This window comes from Paroedura picta, chromosome 6 (assembly GCF_049243985.1).
Source record: "Paroedura picta isolate Pp20150507F chromosome 6, Ppicta_v3.0, whole genome shotgun sequence".
NCBI classification, from domain to species: domain Eukaryota; kingdom Metazoa; phylum Chordata; class Lepidosauria; order Squamata; family Gekkonidae; genus Paroedura; species Paroedura picta.
Window position 1 is genome coordinate 91,575,120 of NC_135374.1, and position 12,165 is coordinate 91,587,284.

General features: G+C 44.3%; 1 protein-coding gene across 2 annotated transcripts in view; it reads left to right on the forward strand.

Moving 5' to 3' along the window:
- Positions 1–12,165, forward strand: part of SH3RF3 (SH3 domain containing ring finger 3) — a 238,939-nt gene that overhangs the window by 202,592 nt on the left and 24,182 nt on the right. For both annotated transcript variants that reach the window (XM_077343628.1, XM_077343629.1), the window contains 3 exons: positions 3,015–3,185; positions 5,121–5,368; positions 10,600–10,934. In XM_077343628.1, coding sequence (XP_077199743.1) covers positions 3,015–3,185; positions 5,121–5,368; positions 10,600–10,934 — 754 coding nt within the window. The remainder of the gene's footprint in view (positions 1–3,014; positions 3,186–5,120; positions 5,369–10,599; positions 10,935–12,165) is intronic.

Consider the following 12,165-nt stretch of genomic DNA (forward strand, 5'->3'; position numbering starts at 1 on the left):
GAAGTACGATGAATTCATTGTTATAAATTCAGTCACAGTTCAGTCCCTCAGGCTAAAGTTAAAGCAGGAAATTCTGGCAGGCAACTTTCAGCACTGACTGTCATAGATTAAAACTGTGTCCCTTAACTAGATCTCACCCATAAAACTCTAAAGTGTCATCTTATTGCAGCTTTGAAGGTAATTTCCCCCCCTTTTGTCATAATTTTCTCTGTGCTGCAAAAATGTGTAATGAAAAGCAGCCCTGTCCAGAGATTTCATAGCCGGATAACACCGCTGATGTCAGTTCTTTGCCAAAAGCACACGCCAAGGAACGATAAAAAACATTTTTTCCCCTAGTTAACTAGGCCATTTTTGAACAAGAATAGCTTTTACGTGTTTTTGACAACAGGTTGTCAAGCACAATTCTCTTCTGACATCTTGCAAGTGAACAAGTGGTTTCCTCTATTGTTGCTGTTGGGTGCTGCCAGCGGCAAAGAGATGTTACTTCTCAGCCTGCAGAAGGTCCGCTGTGTAAACTGTTTTTAAACTGCTTCAAGTGAACAAGTGAAATTTCAGTCCGTGTACAAGTCTTGATGAATCTGGTTTTGTTAGTACCAACATTGTAAAACAGCCATCTTTGCAAGAAGTATCAGCTATGCCAATAGTTAATGGAGAAGCCAGACTTGGTGTGGTCTCAAAAATAAAGGATTTCGAACCTTGAAATAATGCATCTTGTGTTGGGCTAAATGAACCAACTGAATTCTACACAAAGCCAAAACCTGTTGCTAAATATTATTTTTAAAAATTAATGCAATCCCTGATTAGCACAATATGACACTGGGCTTGGGTGTCTGGTAGCAAGAGCAGTCCTTTGGATGGGGTCATGACACTGGATGTCCAGATCCACATTCTACCAACCACTGTTCTTCCCAACAAAAAGGTCCTAGCATAGTCGGGTGGATTCTACAGAGGATTTCCGGACAGTTTTCACTGATTCCATCCTCCTTTGACAGTCTTCCCAGTGGCCCCTTCCTGTTGTTTTCGGGGGTCACTTGACCCCCAGGAACAGTATTTCAGGAAGTATTTTGAGCTGCAGCAGGAGGTTAGGAAGTCCCATTCAACTGATGAAAATCCCTCCAGTCAGCAAAGGTTTAATGTGGGATCCTCTGTATGTACTCCTGCTGCTCCCGATAGGAAGGTTCCAGCACCAGAGAAAGAGAGCAGAGTGCCCCTTTCCCTGGATGAGGGGGAACCTAGTGCCACTGAGGAGCAGAGAAGAGAATCAGGCTCTAGGCCTGTTAACATTGATGCTGTCCAACATGGTTTGCTGCAAGGTCAGACAACATAACCTTCTATTGCAACCAGCAATAAATACTAAGAAGTTCCTTGTTTAGAGTCTCAGACAGTACTGCTTAGCACTTCCCATTGTGTCCTTCTGGTAGTGATGAGAGCCAGCTGGGTGTAATGGTTAGAGCGCAGACTTCTAATCTGGTGAGCTGGGTTTGATTCCCTGCTCCCCCACATGCAGCCAGCTGGGTGACCTTGGGCTCCTCACAGCCCTGATAAAGCTGTTCTGACCGAGCAATAATATCAACCTCACATACCTCACAGGGTGTCTAGAACGACAATTGTAAGCCACTTTGAAACTCCTTCTGGTAGAGAAAGGTGGCATATAAGAACTCTTCTTCATCATCATCAAGAAACCTCCCATAATTGTACCATAGTAATCGTACGGTAATAGTACAGCCATGTTAACCTTCCTTAGCTTGTTTGCAGACGATGTTCCATGATATCTGCATATGCCTGGCCAGCAAAGAATACCAGACTGTTTTCCTGATTCTGTTGTAAGATAGAAATGCAATTTATTTGACTAAGACTGTGTACTGCAAGCACATGGTAAATAGAGCCAAAATATGCCTACAGGAGTTGTTCCTGAATATAAGTGTTCTTATAATTACTGCTGTTTGTTTCCTGCCTGCAGAACAGTAAAAAACAAAGCAAACAAAAACACCCTGGTATTGTAAAGAAACAGAAAATCAACAAAAATTATTCTTCAATTATATTTCTGACAGAGCAGAGATAAAAAAAGAGAAAGAAATGCAACATTGTTATTGACTGACATAGTCACTGTGGGTGACTATGTTTTTCTTTCCTTTTCTTTTATGTTGCTTCTCTTTTTTTTCTTTTGGATTTATTCTGAGACTGATCTTCTCCCCATCACATTGGATGTTACTCCTTTTGCAAGAACAATTGTTGCAGAATTTAGCACAAAAAACTGCAGCTCATTGTTCTTTATACCCTAAATCTGCACTCATGAACCTGCAAAGAAGTGATTCGCAATTATATTCTCTGTAGATTATTGCTAATAATTTTAGCTTTCCAATAGTTTCTTGTAATTAATTCCTCTGATTACATCTGCTCTGTTTGGTTTTTTTTAAACGCAGCATTTCCTGAGTATGACTTTTTTAGTGTCTGGTTGTTGCTTTTCATTTCAACGCCCCTTACAGGAAAAAGTTATCTGCAATTCACCTATTGAAACCGGTGCTAGTAGGCAAATAACTGAGCTACTGTTTTCAGTGGAACTTAGAAGCTAACACTTACCTTGCTTGGATTGTCTAAATCAGTATTCTTGCAGCTTTTAGCTAAGTGCTCTCTTACCTTCAGAAGAATTGTTTTTTATATCCTGCTTTTAGAAGGAATCTCAAATGACTTACAATCGCCTTGCCTTGCTCTCCCCATAACAGGCACCCTGTGAGATGGGTGGGACTGAGAGAGCCCAGATGTTACTGCTCTGTAAGAGCAGCACTATCAGGGCTGTGATGAGCCCAAGGTCCCTCAGCTGGCTGCATGTGGAGGAGTGGGAAATCAAACCCAGCTCACCAGAGTAGAAGCCCCTGCCCTTAACTGGTACACCAGGTTTCACAGTAGAGACACATACATTCCTAATAAATAAATCTTTCTGTTCTGATCTGTTATGTTAAAATGCAGCTCTGTGTGTGTTTCCAGTCACCACTGATGTCACTTCTTTCTTTCAGCTACCTGGCATTGTATGCGTATAAGCCCCAGAAGACAGATGAGCTGGAGCTTCGCAAGGGTGAAATGTACCGCGTCATTGAGAAGTGTCAGGACGGCTGGTTCAAAGGGACATCTTTGAGAAACGGCATGTCTGGAGTCTTTCCAGGCAATTATGTAACTCCTGTTTCCAGGTGAGAAATAGAGGGATGGTTGTGAAAAGGAATGAATATCCTTGCTTTTAAATTATACATTTTCCCCAATGCATTTCACATCTACCTGTGCCATCAGCAGCACAACTGAATTATGGTGACCCGGTAAGGTTTGGGATCGAACTACAATTGTTTATATTGTAACGTGGGGTAGGACATGGGCATGGGGCGATTGCCTCATTCAGATTTCCTCTGCTAGTTCCAACAAGTTAGGAGTCCCGTCCTGGCACCCACTTGGAGGAGGAGATCAGGGCCCTGTCAGGCATTGGGCCAGTGATCTTAATAACATCATATGCACTTTCCCTGGAACACCCCCCATGAACAACTGTCTTCTGATAGGCTATAGCAGAAGCTGCCAGTGATGGCAAGATGTTGTGATGTAATTTTAATACTGTGACTTCTATTGTTTTAAAGTTTTTGGTATTTATGTTTTATATATATGAATGAGAATTATTTGTTGTACACTGCTCAGAGCTGCAAGGGAAGGGCGGTATATAAATTTTAAAAATTATCGTGAGAGTCCGACTATCACAGTGTATGTGAAACACATACCTGCTGTGGAACTCCTTGATCCTGACCCCCTCCCTCTCTGACACACACTCACACACTTTCCCCCCCCCCTTGCTTTTTCCACTTACCTCTTCAGGTCCCTTCCTAGTCCCTGGTCCCTACCTACCTGATCTTGGTCCCTACCCCCCACAATCCCCCCTTCCACCACACCTTCCCCCACTCTCCTAGCCTCTCCCTCCGGGTCCCTCCCCCTTCAATCCCCCCACTCCCCCCCTTGCCTCTCCCACCTACCTCTCCTGCCTGGTTCCCCCCCCCTCAGATACACACGCATACTCCTCGCTCCCCTTCCCCCTGTCATAGCAGGAGTTCCAGAGCCCTCCATCAGCAATCGCAGCATCTCCTGTTTCTCAGGCCTGCCCTGCTCAGGCCTGCGACGGGATTCGCCTGGGAAGCCAGGCACCATGGCAGAAGAGTTTCCCCGGCCTGCCATGCTTTGTGGAGGGCAGGACAGGCCCAGGAAGCCAAGCACCATGGCGGGACAGCTTCCTCAGCCTGCACAGCTCTGAGGAGGGTGGAACAAGCCTGGAAGGGTAGGTGCCACAGTGACAGAGATTCCCAGGCTGGGCCTGCCCTCCACAGAGTGGGGCAGGCCAGGGAAGCTCTGGTGTCGCAGTGGCAGACTAGCCCGCTCTGTGGAAGGCAGGACCAGCCTGGGAAGCCAGGCACCACTGCGGCACAGCTTTCTCCACCTGCCCTGCTCTGCATAGAAGAAGCCAGGTACCACAATGGCCCCAGCCAGCTTCGCAGGCGATGCCTCACTACACAGCTTTCATGCGGGTCACACAGTGGCCCCAGCCAGGGGCCTACCTCTACTGGTTTCACAGCCAGCACCTTGTCCACAGCCTGAGCCTCCTCTGCTGGCTGCCCCCCATATCTTCTGGTATGCTGCCTGGGGTGGGGTAGCGGACGTCACATCCGTACCCATTTCCGTTCCAGGGGGTGTACCAGTAGATGTATTCCCATCAATAAAAATAAATATTTCTTTTTAAAATCTAATAACAGTGATGGTCCACATCATCCACTCATTCCTCTTCCATCAAAGCCTACCTGTTAAAGGAAAAGAAGCAGCCTATATACCCTTCTACCCCGGGCTTAGTTACGCCCTTTTAGGCCCACTGACGTCAGTGGTCTTAGAAGGGTAGAACTTTGCTAAAGTTTTCATTGTAAAACAGGCAGCCAGAGGAAATAATTAATAGAAAGAGCATTAAAAGAAAAAGAAACAGAGGAAAAAGTAAACTGGAATCAAGTACAGAAGTAAACGAGAAGTGAAATCCAGCAGCAGTCATTGCAGTATGCCCATGTTTGCATTTAATATTCCCTTTTCTTTCTTGATTTCTTTCTTTCAAGAGTTCCTGCAGGGACTGGCCAGTCTAGAAATCTTGTAGGAGGGTCTCCAACAGCAAAAGGCTCTCTTGGAACTGCTCATGCAGGAGGCCCAGCTCTTACGAATCCTGCTACTGTTATCAGACCTGCTGTCCCAATAACAACCCCTCCCACTCAGCCCCAGCAGCCAACAGCCTCCCCACAGATGAATAGCTGCTCGAGATATTCTTCTCAAACCAGTGTCATCCAGGCTCGCGGTTCTGCACAAATGGGTATGTATCAGCCTTGGTTTTTCCAGTCTTCTGGTCCAGATCCTGTATCTCAGACACACAAGGCCTTGGCATCCTTTCTTCTCTATAGGGAACATTCCACTCTGCTTAAAATTCAGCAGGCTATAAGGACAGGTTTTATTTAGGGTAATGTTTATTGATTGAATTTTGTTCATCAGGTTGTCCTGTAGCCACAGCCGAAATCAATTACAGCACTCACAAATATTTACACAGATTTGTTTTGGCGCATAAAACATCCTGCATACAAAGAGGGCTAAACCTCCTAAGTCCGTTCGGCAAACAAATCATGGCTTTACATTTTAGAACATTGTATTAGCAGTTGAAAGATTAAAGGAATTTATTATGCAGGCCAAACACAGGTGATAACGCCAGTGGTCTGATTTGCTTGCTACCTTGTGAAAAGAGAAATGTAAATATGTGTACAGTAGTCTGGCCTTTTTTCTTGATGGCATTCTTGAATGTTAATTTCTTGCATATCGATTCATGGTACATCTTCAGTGCCTTGCTTTAATGCACAGTAAATAAAAATAAATTGTGTTTTGTTGTAGCAATTCAGCATCTTCAGAAATATTTTCTGATGACCAGCAGATTTCTTCCCTATTGTGCAAGCTTGTTCTGAACAATTAAAAACAAACAGATTCAGCCTCTGGCAGAGATCTCATATTGTGTACATGCAGTTGAGATGACTGAGTTAGTCACAGGAAGAACAGTTTATGCTGTCCACAAATGTTCATGGAAATGAATACACTATAAAGATTATGTTAGCTTTCAGAAGAATATGTTTTCAGTAATAAAGTTCTGCATTTGCAAACTGAAAACCAGGAGGAGGAGATATTCCCAGGCTTCTTAGAATACTAGGGATGAGAAGCTTGGGGAGATTTTAAAAGTAACACAACGTATTATAAGGGGTCCCACCTGAAGATGGAGACGCTTCATGCCCCATACCGACTGCAGAATGCAACAAGATCACACCATCTGCATGTTAAGAGCACAGATCTTGCCGAGTTAATTTTTTCTGTATAATGTTGTTTCTGTTCATGGATTATCTGTTACTTTGATTTAATTTTTAAGCTGTTTTGCTATGGGTAGTTCTATGATTAGAAGCTTTTAAAACTATTTGGGAGGCTTTTCACCAAATCATAAAACCACCTCACAAAAAAAATTGTCTGCATGAAAAGCTATGCACCTCTGAGAAATCCCCACCCTTTACAGTCACCTCCTTCCAGAATTCTTTTACATTCTCAGGTTAGAGCCAGTTTGGTGTAGTGGTTAGGAGTGCGGACTTCTAATCTGGCGAGCCGGGTTCGATTCTGCGCTCCCCCACATGCAACCAGCTGGGTGACCTTGGGCTCGCCACGGCACTGATAAAACTGTTCTGACCGGGCAGTGATATCAGGGCTCTCTCAGCCTCACCCACCCCACAGGGTGTCTGTTGTGGGGAGAGGAATGGGAAGGCGACTGTAAGCCGCTTTGAGCCTCCTTCGGGTAGGGAAAAGCGGCATATAAGAACCAACTCTTCTTCTTCTTCTTCTTAATTTTGCATGCTGCTTTCTATCTTTCCCCCCTCTCCCCCTCCATGTTAATTATGGTGTCTTTTGAAGTCTTATTTTTGTGCATACTTAGGAAATCCCCCAAGTATGAAGACACTCCTACCTTGGCTAGGAGTTGGCATGCTTTGGCTGCTTTTCTTACCATAACAGGGTCAGCCACTTTACAGAAGGAATAATGCTAAATATGGAATGCTGTGGTGGGTTTTTTTAAAGGTGCATTGCTTGTATAAAAATAATTTTCCTTGGTGGTGTCTGTGGATTGCACCTACGGACTCTGCCCCTACATAGAATCTCAATTCAGAACATCGTACAGCTGGGCTTTTAGGTACAAAATCCTCCTCTCTTGCCAGCCTGCTCACCGTTGTGCTCTTCCAAGTTGCAGCTTCCTGCTCAGTTCTCTTTCCACCACCACAGCAGCAGCATTGGTTGAAAATATTATCTGCCAAGAATGCTCTTTGCATTGTTTCAAGGGTTGTTTTCTCTAGACCTTCCGTCCTTCTGTTCAGGACTTTCTCTTCTTCTTCAATGCTTGACTTTTTCATCATCTTTGGAAATTTGGGGGTGGGGGAAATCCACTTCTCATTAGGCACAAAATAAGCTGAGCGTGTAGTAAATGTGGCCTGGCCCAGTCTCATCAGCTCTCAGAAGCAGTGTTGGCCCTGGCTTGTATTTGGATGGAGGCCACCAAGGAATCACTTCCTGCAAATAACAGCTTTGGCGCCTGACCTTGAGAGGGTGGGGGTGACGTCTTCTGCTTTCTCTAAGTAAAGGTTTCCAGTATTTGCAACAAGAAGTTGTTTAGGTGTATGGGCAAGAGAGAAACAAAGCACAAAGTCTCTCTGTTTTCCTCTGGTATGCTGAAGGAGAACTTATTATTATTTTTTCCCTTGGTGTCTCTGACATTTGGCCTTTTGATTTTCTCTCTCTCCCATATTCAAGGTTGCTTAGTAAGGCGTTCTGCAGAAGGTATTCCTGAAAATGAAAGGGTGTTTGTTGGACAGTAAACAGAAATGCTTCTGACTTTTTCCTTCTACTCATGGATGAGAACCCATTGCTTGCTGCATCCGTCCTTGAGTGCTTATTCCTTCTATGTTCTCAAGCATTGGAACCCTCCCCTCTGGCAATGTATCTGGCTGCCACTTCAGCTGCAATGCCACACTCGGCCAGGCTTTTTCCCTTCAAAACATTCTTGAAGGCCTTGTTAGGCTCCGTCTACTTCTTGTTCCCTACAAGGACCTGCAAATTATGCTTTCTCAATGAATGAAAAAGTCCTTTGGCTACCTGAACTCCTTTGCTAGTAGAATCATAGAATCATAGAGTTGGAAGGGGCCATACAGGCCATCTAGTCCAACCCCCTGCTCTACGCAGGATCAGCCCAAAGCATCCTAAAGCATCCAAGAAAAGTGTGTATCCTTTGCTTGAAGACTGCCAGTGAGGGGGAGCTCACCACCTCCTTAGGCAGCCTATTCCACTGCTGAACTACTCTAACTGTGAAAACATTTTCCCTGATATCTAGCCTATATCGTTGTAATTTAAACCCATTATTGCGTGTCCTTTCCTCTGCAGCCAACAGAAACAGCATCCTGCCCTCCTCCAAGTGACAACCTTTCAAATACTTAGATGACCCCTCTCAACCTCCTTTTCTCCAGGCTGAACATTCCCAAGTCCCTCAACCTATCTTCATAGGGCTTGGTTCCTTGGCCCCAGATCATCCTCGTTGCTCTCCTCTGTACCCTTTCAATTTTGTCTACGTCCTTCTTGAAGTGAGGCCTCCAGAACTGCACACAGTACTCCAGGTGTGGTCTGACCAATGCCGTATTCAATAGGACTATGACATCTTGTGATTTTGATGTGATGCCCCTGTTGATACAGCCCAAAATGGCATTTGCCTTTTTTACCGCTGCATCACACTGCCTGCTCATGTTTAGCTCATGAGATAGATCTGTGTGACCCTTCTTGCTTGTACATGCACAGAGACAAAATAGTGCTATGAGTTGGCATTACCATTCCACCAAAGATTGTTTCTGGCTTCTGCTTCAGATGGAAGCTCTAGTCAGTGGATGCCTGTCAAGTTCTGGCATTGCATATTGACAAGATAGTTCCTATGAGAAAGCACCCTGTCCTTTTTCTCTGTTCTTCTTGTTCCAAGGTCACTTTACAGTGTTTTGGCAACTGGTTGTCAACTACTGTTAAATTCTGCTGTGGAGGCTCATAAGCCATTATAAGGAACTCTAAAGGTACATTCTATGAAAGTCGAAGCAAGATCCTGAGCCTGCAGCACAAGTATCTCCCTACCAAAACTGGAGTGGGCTTTCTTGACAGCCCTGGAAGCGTTTTCCAAATGGGTGGGAGTTAATTTTGTATACATTTTTAAAATTTAAGCATTCATTGGATGATATGGCCATATATGATCATGTTGTCCCACCCACCCCTCCTCCAAATGGCCAAGGGTGGGCCTGGAGGGGTGTAAAGGGGAAGGGGCTCCAGGTGGGCTTGTATATAGCTAATCTTCTGAATCATATTCTGCATGATCACACCACTTCTGGAGTTTCTCCAAGCCTGAAGAATGTTTCAGGGATTTCTCAGAGTTAAAAGCTGCTTTGATCTCGCCACTGCAAGCAATGGGGAAAGAGAAATGGGGAAATAATACATTAGTGGTGTACACACTATGATGTTACCTCCAGGAAAGAACCTGGAAGTGATGGCAAGTAGATCTAGGAATCGCTGTAAACTCAATGGCTATCATGCAATTTCCAGCAATTCCTAGAGATACTTACCATCATTTCTGGGGTTTCCCTGGAACATGGAATATGTCACATCACAAAGCACCAATGTTGTGCCCTCCCATATCCCTGCTCTCCAAACTTCTACCTGTTGCCCAATTGGGTGACCCTGTGGTCTCAATATCTCACCCTTGTTAGACACTATGCTCTGGATTCCAGAGCTCATAAGAATGCCTCTATTGAGAGAGCCTGGCTTAACACTCTCTTCAGTTGACTGCATTTGGGCAGGTAGGTCAGCCTGCTAATCCATGCTATGTGCAGAAACCACTTAGAAATAAAACAGGTTGCTTACCTGTAGGTGATGTTCTTCAAATGGTCATCTGTGCTGTCACTCAGCCACCCTTCTTCCGCACAACACAAGGTTGTCAATTGCTGTGGCATTATTTTTGGAAGAACTGAGCAGGAAGGATTCTGTGAATAAAAGCCTAATTCTAGAATGCTCTGAATCAAGGCCCTGCAAAGGCATTTAGACTGTACAGATGACCCCAAAGAGGTAAGAAACCTTCTTTGCAGGCTGACAGTAATTTCAACCTGATCCTAAAACATAAGAGCTAAGTGTACTGAATGTTTTGGTTGCAGTCTTGCAGACTGCAAAATGAGTTTCTTTTTGCAAGCTCTCTTTTTAAAAATACTATTGTGCTATTTTAAGCAACTTTTCCTGATATAAGACGCAACAATCCGTGTACTGCTGTGTTTGTTTCCGCTTATGTATAATCAAAGAATTTGGACATAAACCCACTATTAAGACTTTTCAAATGCCGTTGATTTGGGTGGAACTTTCCAAAATATTTAACTGCATTGTGCCTCTTCCTAGTCACCATGTTGACAATAGCAGACTTACTGTTTTCTTATTGCGGTCTTTCTCATTTTCGCTTTCCAGTTGGGCACCCTTCTGTTCAGGCACAAGACCGGCCCACTGCAACAGTCTCACCACTGAGAACCCAGAACTCCCCATCACGTCTCCCGGCGACTGTGGTCAGGCCACACTCGGTGGTATCTCCACAGCACATCCACCACTCCCCTGTGCATGTCATCCCAGGAGCACAGTGTGCCAGACCCATGATTCCCCTGACTTCAGCAGCAGCAGCAATTACACCTCCCAATGTCACAGCCGTCAGTCTGAATGGAGACATAGGAGGCGGGCCTATCAGCAGCTTGGCAACTTGCAGTCCAACCAATACAGCCTGTAAAGCAGAGGAGAGGAAAAATGAAAAGGTAATGGATTTGGCTGGTATGACAATGCAGTGGAATGGAATTTATGCCCTTCCTGGAAAATCATAAATACGGGGCCCAGTAAATTGGCAGGGAGCATCTATAGCTGCACAGTTGTTGAAGTTAACAAGGGTAGACCTGTAATCTGGATCAGAGGCCACTATAGCTCACTATAAGAACATAATGCAAACGTCATAAATATTTCGTGAAAGATTCTCAGTATAATCTGCCCTTTTGTTCTTGGTCATCCTCTTCAAAATGTAACCTTCAAGTGAATTAATACAAAGAAGGTTTAAAACTGAGGCTCTGTGGCTTTTAAAGCTGTTTCATACACTTGTTTTATTGATTTACTTTTGGAATGACTGCTTGGTTGAGTATCCACCTGCATATGAAAAATCAATCCAGGCCTCCATCTGTTAATTGTTTGTTCTTTCAGCACTCACAATGTTCTTTATCTAAATTTTCACAAGTTTGAAATGGTACCAAAAGTCCAAAGAATGGCCAAAATCAGAAAAACGCGTCTTATAGAAGATCTTCTATGCGGTTCAGGCCAAAGGTTGGAGCCAAAGGTGCAATAAAACCTTGATTTGTAAATGGTGGATATGTTTACCAGTATTGTAAACGTCTCCATTTCTTTCAGAAAATTGCCTTGCTATGCTTCAGTGAAACAGAGAGAAAGAGAGAACAGGATTAAATACGATTCATTGCCATATGTGATTGATACATCGTGTAGGCATGGGCTTTTATTATTCAGTCCTGGGAGCAGTCTTTCAACGTCAGTGCATTAAATGTGTTGTTAATGAAAGCTAGTGCCAAGCTGCTTTTTAAAATGCTCAGCCTGTTAGATCCTTAACAAATGCAGTGTTTTGCTTTCGCGCAGAGTTTACACTTTGCTAACCATCCCCATACATCAGTGCTGAAGCCTGCCCACAGGAAACCTTGCAGAGCCTGGTGACTGCGTTCCGCCTAGAAGCAGACTAGGAAGATATCTGAGCACCCCAAGAGAAGAATGTCTGCCTTTTTCCTTGTGGCTTGCTGGTTTTTATGCACGTGCATGCACACACATATGCACATCTGCTGGCAGGTTACACATTGTAATTACAAGAGTTTGGGTTCTGCTCCACAGGAATGGAGCTACGCAATATAAATGGCAAATTCCCTGATTCCTCCCATCACCACCATGTATATTTCCTGAGATTGTGCCCGTGTGGGCCAGTTTGCCTCCAGGGACATC